Raw genomic sequence first — 20,145 nt, 5'->3', positions numbered from 1 at the left:
TGTAAGAAATATAAAAAAAATATACAGTAGTAGTAGTAGTAGGTTTTAGTTTCACGTAAGGTATGGGAAATATTGTAGATTTTATCCTGTTGATTGAGTTATTGTTTTGTTATTTCTATCACAACACGGCTGAATTTGTAACTTACCTATTTTAAAAACTGTGCCTTTAGTCAACCCTTTTGGTATGAACTTGACAAACTGACTTAAATTGGCTTTTTTTGATTAAAAAAATTAGATACTCGACTCAAATTTGGCAGTTGCATTAATGAAATGAAATGTCTGTGGATAAAATAGATGTTATTAATCTTATTCCTTTATTAGCAAAGATACATTTACACTCCAGAAAATGTGCAAAACAAAAACCCAACTTTAAAGTCTTCACATCTTTCCTAAACTTATACCTGGATATACTGAAATACTGCACAACTTATCTATTTGTACTCTACTTTCAATGTATTTGTCTACTACCTCGAGCAAACACGCTTTTTTTTGGAAATAAAGTTTTTAAAAGCCTTTACACTTTGACTGTTCTGGTTTCTTTGTTGATCTTAAACACAAAGTCGTTTACAAAGTTAACTCTGCTAATAACTCAGTAACGATCTGCCTATTACAGGAAGACGCTGTAATGATTTAATATAAATCATTTACAGGTTCTTTACATGTATTTATGGTTTAAGAATAATCGTTTGACATTGCATACGTGTGTATGCTGCATTGTTTGAGTTGGCTTCAGGGGGTTATTGTCAGTGTTTGCTCAGACTATATAAATTCTCTTTTAGTGACATCTAGCGTTTAAACCGAGGATGTAAACATGCTTTGCTCCCTTTCCTTTCATCCTATGTTCAAAATGCCAAGTAAGGGTTTTTACATTCATATGTTTGTGGATGGCAGGTAGCCTTCTGGGTTATTATTTGGCAAAATAGCAAAATTAAGCATAATAAGTGGAAAAATAACTATTTTTCTAATATTCTCTAAAATTAGAGAATAAATGCACATAAGGACATTAAAAAGCCGCACGGAAACATTATTGAATATTATGACAATGCAATTAGTGATATAATAATAAGACCTAACTGAAGAAAACAAACAAACAAAATGTATTAATTTAATTTACAATTCAAGGGCCGTAAACAAAATATTGATTCACATTTTTCTAAAGAAGTAAAATGGACTTATTCTTTTGTGTGGAAACTGTGAGTGCAGTTGAAGTGTCTCTCTGTGGAGAGATGTAACCAGGGGATTTAACAGCAGTATGCCACGTATGAAAGGAGGAGCGAGCTGGAGGGAAGAAACAGCCCCTCCCTGCAACAACTGCTCGGCTCCGGTATAAACCGCTTGCAGAAAGTTTGCATCAGTGTTGCATCAAGAATTACAACGTGCAGTTATGAACGTGTGTTATATAACGAGGAGGGTATAAAAGAGGTTTGTCTAAGTCAGAAACACACAGATGGACATTTAGATGTTAATTATGGACCGTTTGGTTCAACGTTTTGTCCAAAAGTGGTGCATCCTTTCATTTTCTCCACTTTAAGTTACTTAAAGATATAAATGAACCTGATGCTCATTTCGAAACAGACATTTGAATACTCACAGAAGTTGCATAAACCACCATAAAACCCTAAACCTTTTTGGGGAAACATCACTGCTCTGCTGTTGCATCAGAGAGATGCTTCTGCGCAAACATACCCAGAGACTTCCAAACAAATATGATGGCTGGTTTCTGATGTAGAAATAGTGCACGATCACCGAAGTGTAAGAGTAGTAGAAATCATTAATTATTTCCTGCTGTTTTGTGTCATTAAACTGGACCCATACAAAGCCTGGAGCTGAACATGGGACAGCCCCCATCCGCATACCTCAACGCAAAAAAAAAAGCCCCGTGGAAAGACACGACGCGCTCACTGATACGCTGCTGGTCCAGTCAGTGGGCCTGGACTGGAAACACTCTCCATCCACGACTGCAAAAACCAGCAGCACTCACTCCCTCACATCTCACACACACATACATAATCTCAGCGAGCTCCCACACTGAGGATGACTGCGAAAAACCGACAGAAGAACAGCTCGAGTGAGAAGAGCGCCGCATCCAGCCAAGAGGATGCGTCCAAGAAAAGCCCAAAGAGCACCAGTAACGGTGTGAGTGGTGCGGGACCCCAGGGGCCACGGTCAGGGAGCTGCCTCGGGCTTGTTGCGACTACAGTTTTTTATATTGCGTTACTAGGCGCTGCAGGGTTTGGTGCTTTTTATCTGCAGCAAGTGGTGGAGGAAATCCAGCAGACGAACGCCAGGCATGAGGAGAGCGCAAAGCAAAACGCAGAGCTGGGCAGGAAAATGGAGAGCGTCGTTCAACAGGTAGGAAGAAAGTATCAATGGGGGGGAGAAGAAGGGTGAATTACACTAGCAGGAGTTCCCAAACTTTTTCACAACTTCCAGTGAAATCCAAAACACACATAGGGGATGCATATGATTGTTTTTGTTGGAGATAACTCTGTGTACAATTACATAACTGTCCATAAGGCCTATTTGTTTGTACTGTATGTTCTGTTGGGGGTTGGGTATGTTCTGGTCAACCACAGTGATGGATTTGGTGAACTCATTCTACCTTTTCATTTTCACCTAAGTCCTATTAAGTAGAAAATAAAAGTTTCAGACCTGGTGAAAATAAATCCTTTCTGCATTATTTTTCTATTTTGAATGCTTTCTTTTGTGTGAGAACAACAGATTAAGCTGCACAGAGCAGATAAGGATGAGCTCACATTGTCTCTAGCAAGTAAAAGAAACCCCCTGCCTTTGTTTAAATTGACACATAAGTGGTCATATCTGATCATCAATCTCTTTCCAAGGAATACAAATATTAAATACTTACATTAACTGTTAATAAATGCCATTCATTCATTCTTTCCTCATACCTGTATTGGTTTTTACCTGAATGTATAGTACACTGTGTATTCAACCGGTCTTCAGTTGTGTGACATAACTCTATTCATGCAAATGTCCAGGTGCAACCTGTTTGTGGTACTTTGGGTGGGAGCTGACCTCTAAAATAGTACTTATATTACCAATACTGAGGGACGATGATTTATATATTACCTGCACCATCCTTTAAGTAAGTTATTTACTTTAAATAAAGCCATATTTCTCTATTTTTCACTGCATTAGTTCCCTTTTTAAATACATGTACCCTATTCTAAAGGTAAAAAAATAACTTCCATGCTCATCTAAATTTTAAGCATTTTACCAAAAACTTTATTAATATGCAAAATATTTTTGTGTAATATTTGAAAGTCCAAAGATCAAATTGCTTAATTGAGGTAACGACTATCAAAGTTCTTAAGTCCTCTTGACCTTAGGAATAACAGCTATAGGACTTTTACAAAATTTACATGAGTTAACCCACTTTCAAGAATTTTCCTCAGCTTTCAACGACATTGCATGGTCTTCATCAGTGAACAGATGTGTCTCTGTTGATTGAAACGTCAGGAAAATGTTTAAGTGGAGCTTTGTGATAAATATTTGCAAAATTGAGGGTTTGGTTGCACGTTTGTTCAGAACTGTTAAACTGGAACTGTCTAATTAAATCAATGTATCTCCAAATTGGGTTATTTTTAAATATTTAAGATAAACAATAGAATTTTCCTGCTTTTCTAATTTAAAATATATATGTAAAAACCCACTTTATCATCTGCCTCAAAGCTGAAAACAGGGCTGTGTTTCTTAGCTCCTCCTAGTATCGTGTGCCACCAAATTGACAATGAATCGGACCAATAAACAGAATCGATAATGGTATTTGTATCAATAAAATTTTAGAGATACATCATTTTCACAGCAGTCATTGTATTGGAGTGCATTACAGTGTACATATGTTCAATCATATTGTAAAAGGGATGAAAATGCACTGAAGATGCTGAATGTGGTTCTTGTTGCGCAGGTGGAGTCTCTGAGGAGTGTTGTGGATGGCCTGGAGTCTTCACTGGGCATCACACGGGTGGAGCTGGAGGGGGCCATCAGCCGGATGAAGAGGGGCGAGGTGGAGACGAGGAGGGTGGAGGAGGCCCTTCAGAAGCTCCAGAACGATCTACTCAGGGACCTTTCAGAGGGCATCAAAGAGGTGAAGGAGGCCCGAGAGAGGGACTTCTCTTCTCTGGAGCAGACTGTAGAGGAGCGTCTGGCTGAGGTGAGTCAGTCCATCAAGGCCAGCGTAGCGGAGTTCACCGAAGCCCAGGGAGAGTCGCAGAGCCAGCTGGCTGATCTCAAGGCCCGCCTGGGTGACATTGAAGACCCTGCTCTCATCAAACAGGAGCTCTCTGCCATTGTTGATACTGTAGCTGAAATCAAAACAGCCAAACTGGCTGCTGATGCCTCAGCCGACTCACTAATGGGGCATATCAGCGCCGTGAGATCAGAGCTCCAGACTCGTAACCAGGAAGTGGCCTCGATCTCTCAGGAAATTGAAACAGTGAGGTCAGTAGTGCAAGAGACCGTCGGGAGTCTGAGGCAGTCACTGTCTGCAACAGAGGCCAGCGTCCAGGCTCTGACAGACAAAAGTGTGACACTGGAGAGCAGCGTGGAGGAGGCGGTTGATGCTGTTCGTAATGTGGAGAAGCAGCTGAATGAAGCAGCTGCTCAGGTCAAGAAACAATCAGAGGAACTGGAAGCAAGAGTTAAAGCCTCAGAGGAGAGTGGAGATTCACTGTCGGCATCAGTATCAGACATCACCACCAAAGTGGAGTCACTACTCACCAAGTACGACACCCATGAAAGCACCCTAGTCGCACAGGGGCAGGCTGTGGAGAAAGTCAAAACTGGCTTGGCGGAGGAGATGGAGGCACTGAAAAGCAGTTTGGGGGAACTCCAGTCCAACATGGCCACCCTGAGTGACGCCCAGACCCAGCTAACTTCAACGGACTCCAGCCTGGGTCAGCAGGTGAACGGCTTGGAGGAGAGGCTCATCGCTGTGGAGGGCAGCGACAGCGTGAAGCCAGAGCAGCTGGAGACCTTAAGAAGCATGCTGGGTGGCCTGGAAGCCAAAGCAGCCAAGCTTGAAGGCCACGATCAGGCGATTGCTACTCTTCAGGAAGCCCTGCAGGAGACCACACGGACACTGGAGGGCTTATCCAAAGCCAGTGACGACGAGAAAAATTAGGGATTTTGAGTTAGCAATTTGACATCAGGAGACCAAAACATGGACAAGAATGATTCCCAGTGGGTGACCATAACGCTCCTTTCCTGTTTTCATGAAGAATTGTTTCCCAAACTTGATGGTTTATGTCACAATGTTGCACATTTTAGTAGATAAGTAGCCAATGTGAGGAAAACTGGTCAGGAGAGAGGGAGCAGAGGTGGACTGCTGATCTGTGAATTCAAATCCAAACTCTTTCTGCACTGTAGTTTTTTGTTTGTTTGTTGTTTTAATTTTAAAATGCTGTTTTGTTTTTTTTTAAAACCAACCAAATGCAATAATAAGCTCTTTTTGAGCACTCCTTTGTTTACTCACTATGTTTTTTTTTTTGTTTTTTTTACAAGAATAAAAACTCTTGACCTAAAGCTGTGAATAATTATTTCTTGGTGTGAAGTCATGATTTATTGCTTTTTCTTTAGCTGCCTTTACTGTTACATCATGGGTTATACATTGATTTTATGGGTGGGTTTGAAATCGTACACTCATTGATAGGCGTGATATACCCAAAGGGCTGCTAAAATCACATTAAAACCCAATTTTCAATTGCATAATTCATATTTTTCCTCAAGAATACCATACAATTCTGAATTTACTGAATACACCTCTCACGTAAAGTTCAACTCATTAAGCAGTACCACATTATATTGTGACAAGACATACATGTAAAACCTTCCCGTGGTTCTGCACTGCCTGAAGACTGAATACCACATGCTGAGCTCTTTAATCTGCACACAGCAGTGACAGCAACATTTAATTTCTCTTTGGATATTCAGGTTTGACTCTCTTCCAGGTGTTCTGTGGAAATGTGCTTCTTTGTTGAACGCCTGACTCTGCAGTTTGAGGCCTCTTCACCAGTACACTTCAAGGAAATACTCTTACAACATAGTTTTGAAAACTAACTAGAATTTCAAGTCTCGCCTTAACCAGTGAGCATGCATATGCTTAAAAAGCAAAAAGCTGATTTACATGTACCCAAACTTGGGACTTGATGTGATGCCTAAAAATGATGTGGAGTTGGATGTCACGTTTTCTGTGACCTAGCTCTAAGATTTTCCTCTCAAACAAATTTGTTTTCAAATTCAAATGTCAAAGACATTGGAGACTGTGTCAGCTATAACCAAGTAACTGCACTAGCTGTTACCCCCTTTTTCCAGTCTTCTGGCTGCAGCTTCAAATTTGTCATAAACGCATTAAAGTGGTGTCTGTAACTCTCTGCGAGAGAGCAATTATATATTTATTTCTTGAACTATTCCCTTCAGCCAATATTTCATACCAAAAATGACCATATTAATCCAGAAATATTACATTTGTCTACATCTCCTCCACTTTTCCACACCCTTTTAAAAACACCACACATGAAAAAACCTAATATAAAAACCCAAGATAATAAAGTAACTGTGTGGAATCAGATCAAAATGTGGCATCGGAATCAATCATGATGGCAAATCAATAAACCAGTTAAATCTCAGCCAGGTCACAAAGGAAACAATCACTGTCATGAGTCAACTTCATGGTGCAACTTTCAGAAATGCTGACAAACCGGCTGTCAGGTTGTTTACACTCATACTTCTTAAGGGTTACCAAGTTTGTGCCTTAAGGCTGTTTCAGACTATCAGAGTTCGGTTAACAAAGTTTGATTCATTTGTTTGTAAAAAGGTTTATTTCAAGCAGTAGTATGACAGTTGACCAGATGCAAGCCAAAAGATAAAACCTTGAGCTCCACTCGTCTGAGGGTTGTCGAAGCGTGTTTGCTCATGTTGGTCTGTGCACGTCTCCAATATCAGATATATCAGCTATTTCATTAACCTGTTTAGTCGTAACACTTAAATCTCCCTCTACTGCAGTGAGGTTGGCCAGTGTCTGTCTAAGCTCGGCAATCTCCTGCTCTCTCTTAGTAAGATCATCTGCCAGTCTTCCTATCCGCACAATCAGGTCTGACAGCTGAGGCTCAAACGCACTAAAGTCCCTCTTAATGGCAGACACTTTTGGTTTAAGGTCACCAGCGAAGGTCACTGTTCTTATCAGACGAGCTCTGCCGCTCTCCAGCTCCCTCAAGCGCTCAGAGATCTGTTTGTCAGCGGTGGTGAGTTCAGGGACGCGTCTGCGGAGCTTCTCTATGGCCTGACTGTTGCGTTCGGACGCAGCGCGGAGGTCTGTCACTCGGTCGATGCTGCTGGCCAGCACGTCTGCGATGCGTTTGACCATGCTGTGCTCGACCTGAGTGGTCTTGTCCTCCAGCTCCCCCACCTGAGTCAGCAGAGACTCCAGCTCAGACTGCAGGCCGCCCATCCTGCGCACGTCTGTCCTCACTGATGCCACCTACAGGGGGAATACAGAAGAACAGAGGATGAGAGGCACTTTTTGAAAATCTTTCTCAGAGGAGGTTTACAACAATAAAATATGTTTTTTTAATTTGAATCCCTAGATTTAATATACTTGTTTTGATTAAATTCTGATGTTAGACAGTAAATCTTCTATGTCAACTGAACAGCAGCAAACATGCATTCAGTTCAGAGAAATCTGGATATTTAAATTCCTCATTTACCCTCAAGTATATATGTATTTTTTTTTTTTTGGTAGAGCTGCAATGGTTAATTGATCGACAGAAAATGAATCTTAAACTATTTTAATAATCAAATAATCATTTAAATATTTTAAGCAGACGTGACACATTTGTTGGTGGTAGCATCTCAAATATTTTGGAGCTTTTGTGTGTTGTATGTCACAGTAAACTAAATACCTTTGGATTTTGGACTGCTGGTAGTACAAAACAAGACATTTAAAGAGGTCACCTTGTGGCTAAAAAAGAAAGATTAATCAATGGAAATAACACTAGTTGCAGCCCTTTGTGCCCGTGGTTGAATATTATTCCCTGCATCTGGACTCACAGGTGGCACTCCCTACACCTTCTCACTAGAAACAGTAAAATGGTTCCTACTGATAAAACAAAACCAATATGACATACCTTGTTGGAAAAGTCTTTTGTGATCGCTGAGGTGCGCTCTTCAATCTGCCCCACGGCGCCTCTCAGTGCGGTCAGGCTGCTCTGAAGCTGAACTCGTTTCTCAGTCAGCCCAGAGGCCCACTCCTTCAGCTGGCTCACGTCCTGCTCAAAACCCTCCAGCCGGGGCTTCAGAGCCCCCCGCTGACCCCCGAGACTCTCCAGCATCGGCTGGACGCTCTCGCACTGAAACGGGACATACAGTACATGGATTGATAGAGACAACCGCTATATGTTTGTGTGTGTTCAGAAGCAGTTATATTTCAGGTTATTTACCTTTAAGCACACAAGAGGATTAAATACGAGAACAAGACTAATTTATAGAAATAAGACCTTATAAAGAAGGTGACTTTATTAAATAAGTTCAGTGATTGGTTATTCTTTCAACAGGTGAAATGTAACAGTCATCAAAAACATTAACTTTTATTATCCATCTTCATCTTTCTGCTCTAAATCTATAGTAACACTGACAGAGAAGTAGCTTTGGGCTGCAATTTTCTTGATTAACTAATTCATTGTTTTGAAGAAATCATATTGTCTTAACACACAAGGTGATGAATTCAAAGTGCTTGTCTTTTTTTCTTTCTTTCAAATACACAATAAAATATTCAGCTTGAATAAGAAAGAAAAAACAAATGTGCAAGAATTCAGAACTGGAACATTTTTTTTTACTTTTGACAATCACCTTGATTAATCGACTGATTGTTTCAGCTCTAAGGTAGTTACATCTGGAAAGTTCATTGATGCAGTTAGATTTTGATATATAACTGTATCAGTGCAAATGGCTGTCTTAAGAGTAATGGGGAATGTTTTCTAAACAACATACAACGATACAAAGAAACTTAAACGTGTAACTCCACATTAAACAAACATTCAAATACATTCTTGGTTGTACTTGTGTAACACAGTGCATGTATCTAACTAACTTTTATGCAACGATAGTCACAATGTTCTGACGTTAAACTGAGGTACACATATTGAAAATAATAGTATTGAACTTTTACAGCAAATAGTAAGACTCCTTTTCACTCAAATCGTTGCCCTCACTCAGTGAAGTCATCATAGAGAGGTTGAGCTGTCTCATCTTTTTCCCACTCCTCCTCTTCCTCCTCTCTCCATCCCTCGTCCTCCAGAGTGTCGGAGACCTTTAGACTGTCCACCGTGTTTTCCCTCAGCACCATGGTGAGTTCACGGACCGCCTCTTTCACCACCGACAACTCATTCTTCATCTTGAGGATGCTGTTTTGAGCCTGCAGGTTGTCCAGCTCCTGTCTCATCTCAAGGATTTCACTGAGCGCTTTCAGCATGCTGTCCTCGGTGCCAAACACCTGTAAGGTCACCTCTTCCAGACGTTTCTCCGCCCCGCTCAGATCACCCCCGAGCCTCAGGATGGAGCGCACCGCCTCCTCTACCTGGGGCAAATACTCTTCGCACTCCTGCGCCCGGGGGATGTGCTCTTGGAGCTGAGTGCTGAGCTCAGCCTTGCTCTTGCTCAGGCTGCTCATCTGCTCCTCCAGGTAGTGGATCTGCTTTGTGTTCCAGTCCAGCTGACCCTGCGCTCGCTTGGCGTCGTCTTCCTCTGCGCGCTCCATGGCTCGGGCGTTCCTCTTCGTGCTGTCCTCCAGCTCCTCCAACCTCTCCGTCAGCACCCGGGCCCTCCGCTCGGCCTCGTTCACCCGCTCCGTGGCTCCGGTGTGAGCTTCCCGTGACTCGGCCTTGAGGGCAGCGAGGTCAGAGGTGATGGCGGCCAGGCGCTCCTGCCACGTCTCTGTCACATTGAGGAAGTGGGCGTTGACCGTCTGCAGATCACGGGAGGCGGAGTTCTCGTCGGCCTGCATCTCCATGACAGCGGCGTGGAGGGTGGAGATGTCCCGCTGGAGTCGCGTTGCCAAGGAGATGGTGGAGAGCACATCCTGTAGGTCATCCTCAGAGGCGGCAAGCTGCAGCCGCAACACAAAACAGGAGGGCTGTTTCTGTGGGAGCTCTACGGTCCTCAGTATTCATATATCACAGACACAAAGTGCATGCATACAGGAAGCACTGGACACAACAGGAGTGAACTACAGAAGAGAGAAAGTAATGTTTTGTGCTCATAAATGTGAAAACTAGAGATTTATTTATGCTCAGTTTCTTAAGATTTCAAAGAACAAATTAAATGTAGCATGCTGAGGGTTTTATATAATGTCAGACAGCAGCTCATTACAGTTAAAGACCCTAACCCTTCCCAGGTTGTTCCATTTAATGTGTGTATGGGGGGTGAAAAGGTCAAACTATTAAGAATTTCACAAGAAAAGCAAACATATAAGAAAAAAACATAGCAAAAATACAGTTCACAGTTGGGTACCACATATCTTCTTTACTAAATCCAATAAAAATACTACTAAAATACTGTTAAATCTACTTGTTATTCCAACTTTAGAGCTAAGAATAAAAACAAGCCAAGGATTCTTGTTATCCCACAAACTTAAAGCATCATTTCATCCAAATTACACAAATAAACCCCATTTATTTTATCGTTTACCTCCTTAAATGGCATTTACCTACACAGATGGTTTGGGTTTTACTTGCTCAGGTCTCTAAGAACTAAATGTGTGACTGTTAACTAACTAACAAATAACACAGCAGTTTATTTAACCTTCTGTAATTTGGGTGAATTTACCCTTTAAAGTCGCTGAATCACTGAAGGCAGCTGTGCCACTGTAAACCAAACGTACCTTCTTAGAAACCTTTAAGACTTCTTCCTCCATGTCGAACAGACTTGAAGTCCTTCCGTGTAAAAACTTGTACTTTTCTTCAATTTGGGAAAACCTCTCATTCTGCTGCAGCACCATCCTGAAACCCAGAAACACATAGACACTTTAAGTGAGGAACCATTAGACAAAAACTCTTTAATAAAATGAAAATATATCAGGTTTAACTTACCAGCTCAGAGCCCCGCATGCTGCCAGCGATAATAAACACAGAATACTTTTAATGTCCAAACTCGGAGACGTTTTATTCGCTCCTGCGCTGTTTCCAGCTTCTGTCTTCTCTTTCTGAGCTCCATCTTTCCCATTAGCAGCCGACGTTTCACTTTCATCACTGTGTTTCTGTGACTTCTTCCTCTGCTTTAATTCAGTAGGCATTTTTCTTTTAGCAAACTGGGTCGCTTTTTTACTGTGAAGGAATTCAACAGGCCTAACAGCAACAACAAAAAGTCCAACCAGCTATTCGTTGAGTTGCAGAGTAAAATAAAACACGTCTTTCACAGATAAATACATAATGTAGGACACTATAGTAACATAAAAAAGTATAATTAAAGTCTGGCCTTTGCGTTTTTTACCGCTATGACGATCCTTCTGCTTTACCCAGTTCCTTGGAAAAATGACGCCTTCATGTGCTCCTCGTAAGCACGAACACTTGAAGCTTAACAGTTAAAAACACCAAAACAGTAACTATAACAAACTGTTGGATGAATATTTTATCTTATGTCTCAAGTGGCACAATCTGTTTGACATAAAATATTAATTTTCTTTTGCGTTTACCAATTTGTTAAATCGTTAGCCCCAATCTTAACCCTAGTAATTCCGACAGCGCCGGAAGCACCATAAACGCCTCAGCCAGCCACGTAAGCGGCTGCCAGCTGCAGCGTTTGTCCTGAAGGTGGCTAAACATGGATTAATGTCTTTCCAATACAGTTGAAACAATTAATAATCTATTAATTAATTATGTGATAGACATAAAATTAATCAGCAACAATTCTTATAATTAATTGATTTTTTAAGCCATTTATTAAACAAAACATATCACACATCTGATTTCAGCTTCTCAAGTGTGAGGATTCACTGTTTTTCTCTGTTGTACAACAATGTAAACTGAATATATTTAAGTTTTCCTTGGTAGAGAAAAGACAGTACATTTGAAGACATCAACTTGCACTCTGTGAAACTGCAATGGACACTTTTTCCTTACAAACAAAATCAATCAAACAAAAACACATTTCTGTGCAGCACAAGCCATTTATTTGGCATGTTTTCAAAAATCTTACATTTTGAGTGTCAAAATATGTCAAAACTTGATTATCAGTAGGGTTCTATAAATGGTAATTCAAAGCCCTATACAACATTGTATTGTGTATACTGTATTATTTAATGGTTGCTTTCCAGTCATCTTGGGTTCATGATGTGTCGACTAACTAGGGCCATGCAACTTACACACAAGCTACTGTTCTTTCATGTAAGAATTAATAATATTCAACAGCATTAGACACAAACAATCTTACAAAGATCAACAAAAATACAAAAAAAAGTCTAACATGGACGGACGCATCGTCAACTTAAAGAGGCAAAGGTTCAACTGCAATACAGTACATTCAAGCAAAAAGCTGCCACGTGCAATTTCTAACAAATTATGTGCAAAAGAAAAAAAAAAGGGTAACTAGATGACTCCACAATATTACGAGGGCGAGTTAATGAGAGATCTTTGGACTAAGGCATAGAGTGATGGAGTAAACAAATATTTGGTCACTGACGGATCTACAACTGTCACTTTGCTCTCTTTTAGTGTTTCATATTTAACAACTCCTGAGAGGCATAAACAGTACAGACATTGCTCATTAATATAACCATTCTGTTCCTGATCAGTCCCTTAACTCCACACAATATAGATATACAAATATCCGAAGCGTCAAGGCGAAACTTCATCTAAAAGCTAAAGCACAGGCCATACTGTAGTCATCCCAAACCATGAGCCATGAACGGATATCAAGCTGCTTTTGTATTGCTTTTAAATGTCAAATCGCACTATAGCACCACCTGTAGTGCTACCTGTTCCCCCTAGCTCGGTTATATTTGTCACAATTAAAGACCTGGACCTTGGCAGTATGGTACAGCAACAAAAAAAATAACAGCATTGAAGGCTTTAAAGGGATTGTTTGCATTCGTATTTTAAGTGGACGTGTTGCTGTACAGTGGGGCCTGAAAGCTACGAAGAGGTCCCACCGCATCATCAAATCCGAGCCTTTTAGAGTCTTAAATGCAAAACTTTGAAATTAAATACCAAAGGGGGCGACGTAGAAAGTCAACACAGAATATTAAACACAAACTCCAACCAAAAAAAAAAGCTGCTACAAAATTCAAACCAAATCATCATCAAAAAGGAACCCCTCCGAATTCAATAAATCTACACCGTTGACCATAATCTTGATTACAATGTCTTAAAAGTCCAAACAACTGGACTGAGGAAAAGGAAACAGAATATAACACATAGTGCAACTGGCCTACATCAAGCAGGGTCATTCTAGTGCCATTAAGTTGATTGCTTTTCTACTTCTTTAAAGGAATAGGCTTAGATGAGAAGACAGATCTCCACTCTCACATCTGTCTGTTAAATATGAAGTTACAGCCAGCAGGCGATTAGCTTAGCTTAGCATTAAAAAGACTGGATAAACAGGGGGAAGACAACTAAGCTCTTGGGCTCTGTTCCACACAATTCATACAAAAGCCAAAAGTTTTTCAGCTCTTCTGTCTTTTGTCTGTCTCTTTGTCTAGGCTAGGCTGGCGCGGTTTGCCCTGTTTCCAGTCTTTATGCTAAGCTAAGCTACCTGGCCGCCGGCTACAGCTTTGTACTGAAAGGGCACATGAGAGTGGTATCCATCTTCTCAAAATGTGTCCTTTGAACTTGCTTTGTAATAACTGCTTCGGCTTTTATGCCATCTTGTCATTTTTTGACTACAAATGCAAGACCCAAAAAAATTAGAAAAACAACTGTCTTCAATATAATGAAGCTTATGTGCTAAAGAGGCCTATTCCAATTTATATAACAGATAATAAGCACAATAAAGAAATATATATCTGGTTCCCCAAGGCCTCTTTATCAGGTTTTGGTCCTATGTGTGGAAAAGCAAACATTAAGTGCACTTGGGGACAGAAAGGACACTTTTAAACCTGTGGGAATGTGCAAAAAAAAAGCACAATATGACACTACAGAGTGCATATGATGAGTGAAAGTATGTTAACCAATTAAAAACTGAATTGACCTCCTCTGCTTACATTTTTTTTTTCTCATCAACTAAAGGAATCAAAAAGCAAATCCCTCCTTCACAAAAAAAACAGCAACCTTCCAAAATATATAAACCCCAACATCGCAAAGCAAAAAAGTATTAAACTGCAAACTAAATCTTCTTCATATCTGAACTATACTTGTAGATCTCCCTTCAAGATGCCTGCAGAGGAACATAATTCCACTAAAATATTGTGCTTCGGTCACCTTGATTTCTAACGACTGCTGTATATACAGGATCTAATAAAAAACTAGATATAGATGTATACAGGGTTATTTGGGGGCAAATTATGATGCTGTCACAGAGCACGGATCAATCTTTCTCCTTCTTTCACACCCCAGATGAGTGACCTCCACTCACTGGGAAACTTATCTGACTCCATTACACAGAGGACGACTATAAGGCCGCTGAATCCAAAAGGAAGCGCACCGTGACTCAGGAACTGTAGTGATCCTAGAAAAAAAACAAAAATACATTATTAGAATTTTATATTTATCAGACAAGACATTTATATGAGCTTAATTCAAGTGCAGACTAACCTGAATTGAGTTAACTACGCCGCTGGCCATGACGGAGAGCCTCCCCGCGACTGAGCGCACTCCCAGTTTGAGCTGTGACATGTCGGGAGCACTAGGTAGCACGTTGGACAGACGGTAGGAACTCACTGTGTGCATAAGAAAGACAAACAAACAGAGTCAAGCAGACAGACAGAGAACAACAAGCTTCAACAAACATATTTGTTATTAGGTGGCACATACGAGTGATTTGAGAGAATTTGTTGTCTTTAGAATTTTCTCTTTGGTGGATAATTCACTGTACTCTGCTTCTAACACCTAAGAACTAGTATAATGCCTTAAATTGGAGTTTAAATGTGATGGAATTCAACTAAAATATAAATAAAAAGTTGAAATCCATAAATAAATAAATAAATACTCTGTTCACAATATCATCATCGTGGCTTGGAAATTTACTGAGAGGTTCAACCTTTTGGTTTATTTTTAAGAATTTAGTGGCATATTTTGACAAGTTATGCATTAAGATAAGACAATATTATAAATATATAATAGAAAACACTATAATGAAAAAATACACTACATGCAGTATGGTGTGCAGAATATTGAGAGTATAACTAAAACTAAACTGTACTTGTGCAATGTGAAACTACATTTCAATAGTAGTCGTTGGCAGGAACCCGACATGAGACACAGTACAGGCTAATATTCTCCTGTCCCATCCAAGTCATGATCTTATTGGGTTTTATTTAGTATCCGACTTCATGTCCAATTACTGCTTCATTATTTCTGTCACAGACAGAACTGCTGTAATGTCACGTCTTTGGTCTTTTTGCCAACAAATGATCAAATCCTCATAAAAAAGTGGCATTCATCAAGATGAAACAAGAGATTTTGTGCAGTGAAAAATTCATGCATGAGGCTCAATGTGTCTTTTAGTGATTAAACATACATTTATTTATATACACAAATGTATCTGGTAAGCAAAATTATACATGGAATTGTGTTTGTAAGGGAGACGATGGTGCTGTTGTCTCTTACCAGTCTGTTTCTTTGGATCATCAAAAAGGTCTGCTGAACTTATGGAAGCGCTCCCAGCAAATCTTTCCAGTTGTGTTCTGGCCTCGTACTAAAAAAAAACATAGACATAGAGACATATTTTAAAACAATTTAAACTGATACATCATATCAATATCAATAATCCTCGCAAACCCTTCAGACACCCGCTCATGGACGCTGAGGTTTAGGTAGGATTTACACTTGTTTGTTTCAGTTCAAGTCCAAAAGTTAAAGGCTAACTTTGGTATTTTTCAACCTAGACCATATTTCCCCATGTGTTTGTGTCAAAGTGACTGATAGGGAGTTTTGAATTTAGTCCAGTATGAAGTGAAATATTGCAGCCTGCAGCCAAAATAAAATCCAGGTTGAAAAAAACAGTTCTTAAAATATCAACAACTACAAACAGTCTAAACTACCTGTTTTGAAGTTTAAATGAAACTATAGTTCTCTACAATCACTATTAGCACTGGTTTCACAATCCATGATTAGATAATGTGTACTGTGACTTATATGCATGTGAAAAGCTATATTGACAATCTACAATAAAAACTACAGTCAACTCTGATCATGTACAACACAATACATACAGTATAGAACACATGTGGTTCTGCGTGTTGTCGTTGTGTACCTCAGAGTTGTCCTGTTTTCCAAAGTACATGTCAGAAGAGATTGCTTTCACGTCTCCAAACTTTACCCGAGCTTCTCCCGTGTCTGACACTGGTTCTGGTTTTCTTCTGGATGTGGGCCTGATAGCAAACAATGATTACAAGTGAAAATAATTGTGATATAATAAAACATTTAGCTAAGACTTTAGTTTAGCCCTAATTAGAAAGCAAACCTGACATTTATTTGTGTTTTTCTATCATCCTACATTCTAACACCTAAGCACATAATATAAACTCTTTCCATGTGTAAAACCAAACTTAATTTTGTCTGAAATCATTAAACAACAGAAATTTGAACGAAAACGTAAGATAAACTGTGATCCAATCACATGATCACAATATGAATACACTAAAACCTGATAAATGATAACTAGAAGTTAAAAGGGTTAAATTCCAACTGTATCAAGCAACAACAGTATGTTTTTAAAAGTCATGAGTTACAGGATGTACATTACATTAAAACACACAATATGCTGCTACCTGTCATCCAGTGATGATATATTGGAGGTCAAGTAGAAGTCCGGCTCTGGCTTCTTGCTCTCCTTCATCCAGCCCCCTCCGTCACCTTTATCGTCCCACCGAGAGGAGAAAATATCTGAGGTTTCTATTTGATCCTCAAACCGGGAGGAGTTCCTACAGAAAGGAGTAGTTCAGAATAATGTCAGGTGAAGAAATGCCTTTAAAAGCTTTACATGTTTTCAATTCACTAGTTCAAATTAAATTATAACACAGTACTGCCAAAGCAGTGTAAAAATACTGACATTAACTCACAATATATTCACAAAATAATACATCTATGTAACATAAACAATTAAATAACATGCTTTTAAAATTTTCTTTGTGCACAAGTGAACATACCAATAATAGTATTAATAATACCTGTAACAGAACTTAAAAATAATGATTATCTGACCTAGAGCCGAAGGACCCCTCATCGTCGTCGTCCTCAGTGAACCGTTGTCCTTTGGTGGTCTTGGTCCCACGTGGATTCTCCTGCTGGATCATGTGCATGTCCGATGTCACAGAGTGAGACACTCCACTAGAGAGAGGAGCAGAAAATGGAGCGATAAAGAGACATTAGAATGAATTCTTCAATCGGCTCTAGGATCAAAAGTGTTTGTCTCTTGATCTGCGTACCTCCTGAAGCCTAGACCCATGCCCAGTCTATCAGCTTGCTCTTTCTTATTCCCCTCTAATCCCTTCATTTTCTGCTCATCCATTTTCCTATGCTGCTCAAGCTCTTTACAGGCCAGTCGCAGGGATGGAGCGCTGAGAGGGAAGAAGGCAGGTGAGTTTAAAAAGAGAGAGAGAGAGAGAGTACTGCAGCTAACAGAAACACAAAAAATACATTTATTGACCACAAAAAATTAGAGAAACAACTTAATAAAAGTCAAGACACGAACATGGATTCCTCCTGTTGAGTATTCTTCTTTCCAGCACTCGTGCCCTCGTCTCTCTCTCTGAGCTTGTCGGCAGCTTGAGCCTTCCTCTCCAGCTCTGAGAAACTCTTACTGCTAACCTTCTGAGCACCGAGGCCGCCCTTCTTAGAGCCCAGCTAGAAGCAGAAACAGTTTTTTGAAAACACATTATGAATCCACAGCCTGCAAACATACATGATAATGCTTTTCTGATGCAATGAGTACGTACTGTTTTCTTGGCAGCAACTGGCTTCTTCTTAAAAAGAGAGGAAGGCTCTGTAGGGAAGGACAGATAAGTTACATCTCCTACAGTTCAAGGTCTTTAAATAAATGGGAAATTCCTAAACATGAGGAATATAAACCAACCTGGATTTGCTTTTGGAGAAACGCTCAGCATCTCCACACTAGGACCCTCATCTAGATTACCTGAAAAGGTTTAATGTACATGGTATGAGCCACATAAATGGTGGAGATAAATACAACTAGTTTTTATTTTAAAGACTTCATATACCATTTTTGTCTTCCTCTGTTTCCTCAGTTGAAGTCTTCTCTGATGGGAAAGAGCTGAGACTCATTTTGTCCATTTTCATATTTTCAGTAAGAGCCTGTACATTAAAAGAGAGTCACACTGTGAAATTACTACCCCCTGCTGCTGTGTAGGTATCCAACAAGCAGATATGGGTTAAAATCCCACCTAAACAAAGCACACTCCTATACCTGTGTATGCAGACTGAAGAAATCCACCTGCTTGTCTTCGGGGGACGTTGGGGAGAGAGGAGCCTGACTGTCGAGCCACAACTGTACAGAAGAAGAGCGGTAAAAAGTGACACAGCTATATTTTATGCAAAGGGTGATGAGAAAAGAGGTACTACGCAGGGAGCCAATGTTTGTTTTAGTTCTTTTTTTTCCTTTTTACTCTGTGGAGCAACCTACAAGTGTCTGCATTACCTCAGTGCCATGGCTTCTGGTGGCTTGCGTGGCTAAAGTCTTTATCTTCTCCCTGTACAGCTGAGCAGCTCGGCTGTTGTACTTGGCATTGGCAGCACTGGTTGTGCACCCATGTTGACTGAAAAATGCAACCTGCCGTGGGAATATCAGAACAGATAAGAGGAAGAGTCATGTTATCGTGTGCGTTACACAACGCTCCGATTTCAATCTGTAGCTTATATTCTGCCGTCAGGTACTGACCGCGCTGGCGTTGCCTCCCACTTGCATACATCTCAGCTGATACCACGACCAGTTAAAATCCAGCTCGGTGGACCTGTGTAACACAACAATGTCAGGATTTTAAACAAACCTTGAGTTTTTATGTCACAAAATGGTTTGGCAGGTACAAACCGCATCTCCTGTTCCAAAATAAATCTCTCCCTGGCATCTGACAAAGCACAGGGATCACATTACTCCAGTGCTGGCCTCTTTCCATTGGCTGCCAAAGGTGTTAGGAGTACAAAATAAAAGTGTAGGTACAATCTATCAGCCTCTACACGCTTAAGTGTATTTTTCTTAAAGCGTCTGGAATAATTTAACTCTCACTTTTGGAGAAAAAAAAGTCTAAACAGTCACTTATATTTGCAGATATTACTTTTTTTTTTTTTAAACTATATTTGTGTTACTATCCTACCTGTTTGATTATCTCCTGCTAAATGCTTTTATTGTGAAGCACCTTGCAAACTTTTGTTTTGAAAAGTGCTATATAAACAGTTCCTGACTTACCTGATGAAAGACAGGTGCACCCCAAGAGACCTGTGTGTCCCAGAGCAATCTATACATAGGAATACACCATAGGTGATGCTGGCCCAACTGGGGTTTTTAACTGAGCAGTCAAAGCAAACCTGAGGAGGGAGACAAAGAGAGAGGGAGCAGGAAATGCTTAAAATGTATGTAAATATAAACAGAAAAGGGGAAATTGACATCTTAAATAAACAGTAAAGGCCTGAAGCTGAAGATCATAAGTTCAAGATCAATAAAAGGAGACGTGGAAGCTTGTATGATTAAAAACTGTGCAAGGGTCTGAAGTGCACGTTGACTGCAACATTAACAGCTGTTGCAATAAAATTAACTCTTCCCGGCAAAGCACACGTCCTTTGTGGGTATAATTCAGGATGTAAACACTAATGTCTGTGTATTTTTTCACCGAGTGGACCGTGAAGAAGCTGAAAGCACACAGAAAACTATGAGCATAAACAAACACGGCCAATGTCAGCTGTCAACCACTTGGCTAACGTTGCGTCTCGGTTACATTCACACATTTTCTAATATATATATATATAT

General features: G+C 40.1%; 4 protein-coding genes across 4 annotated transcripts; 1 reads left to right on the top strand and 3 right to left on the bottom strand.

Moving 5' to 3' along the window:
* The first annotated feature begins 1,887 nt into the window (after window positions 1-1,887).
* On the top strand, window positions 1,888-5,544 carry ckap4 (cytoskeleton associated protein 4). The gene is made up of 2 exons (XM_035673648.1): window positions 1,888-2,352; window positions 3,929-5,544. The coding sequence occupies exons 1-2, from the start codon at window positions 2,035-2,037 to the stop codon at window positions 5,141-5,143; spliced, it is 1,533 nt and encodes a 510-aa protein (XP_035529541.1). The 5' UTR covers window positions 1,888-2,034; the 3' UTR covers window positions 5,144-5,544.
* Window positions 5,545-6,931: 1,387 nt separating this feature from the next.
* Window positions 6,932-9,093, bottom strand: LOC118342246 (inhibitor of nuclear factor kappa-B kinase-interacting protein-like). Its single transcript, XM_035680745.1, has 3 exons — window positions 9,076-9,093; window positions 8,145-8,366; window positions 6,932-7,498 (listed from the first exon to the last, which is right to left on the bottom strand). Exons 1-3 carry the CDS (start codon window positions 9,091-9,093, stop codon window positions 6,932-6,934), a joined length of 807 nt encoding a protein of 268 aa, XP_035536638.1.
* A 175-nt stretch (window positions 9,094-9,268) lies between these two features.
* Window positions 9,269-11,572, bottom strand: LOC118336941 (inhibitor of nuclear factor kappa-B kinase-interacting protein-like; the record flags this gene model as incomplete). The annotated part of the gene is given in 3 exon segments (XM_035673716.1): window positions 9,269-10,120; window positions 10,895-11,012; window positions 11,103-11,572. Coding segments are annotated over 3 exon segments (1,173 nt in total), but the record flags the coding sequence as incomplete, so codon positions are not given.
* Window positions 11,573-13,767: 2,195 nt separating this feature from the next.
* arfgap3 (ADP-ribosylation factor GTPase activating protein 3) lies at window positions 13,768-19,706 on the bottom strand (the record flags this gene model as incomplete). The annotated part of the gene is given in 15 exon segments (XM_035673636.1): window positions 13,768-14,673; window positions 14,760-14,884; window positions 15,774-15,861; window positions 16,420-16,537; window positions 16,937-17,089; window positions 17,370-17,495; window positions 17,594-17,725; window positions 17,860-18,011; window positions 18,104-18,150; window positions 18,241-18,300; window positions 18,386-18,479; window positions 18,592-18,672; window positions 18,823-18,954; window positions 19,063-19,135; window positions 19,588-19,706. Coding segments are annotated over 15 exon segments (1,518 nt in total), but the record flags the coding sequence as incomplete, so codon positions are not given.
* Window positions 19,707-20,145: the final 439 nt, after the last annotated feature.

Source organism: Morone saxatilis, unplaced genomic scaffold (assembly GCF_004916995.1).
Source record: "Morone saxatilis isolate NCDOM2014 unplaced genomic scaffold, NCSU_SB_2.0 Contig10, whole genome shotgun sequence".
In the NCBI taxonomy this organism is placed as follows: domain Eukaryota; kingdom Metazoa; phylum Chordata; class Actinopteri; family Moronidae; genus Morone; species Morone saxatilis.
The sequence above is the reverse complement of the archived record's forward strand: the minus strand, read 5'-3'. Positions and strand labels throughout refer to the sequence as shown.

What these genes read in the sequence shown, in the direction of transcription:
- ckap4 (XM_035673648.1), top strand. Translation starts at nt 2,035, where the DNA reads ATGACTGCGAAAAACCGACAGAAGAACAGCTCGAGTGAGAAGAGCGCC. An exon ending in TGGAGAGCGTCGTTCAACAG is followed by an intron (nt 2,353 to 3,928) that starts GTAGGAAGAAAG and finishes CTTGTTGCGCAG; the next exon opens with GTGGAGTCTCTGAGGAGTGT.
- LOC118342246 (XM_035680745.1), bottom strand. An exon ending in CAAAAGACTTTTCCAACAAG is followed by an intron (nt 7,499 to 8,144) that starts GTATGTCATATT and finishes TTCCCCCTGTAG; the next exon opens with GTGGCATCAGTGAGGACAGA.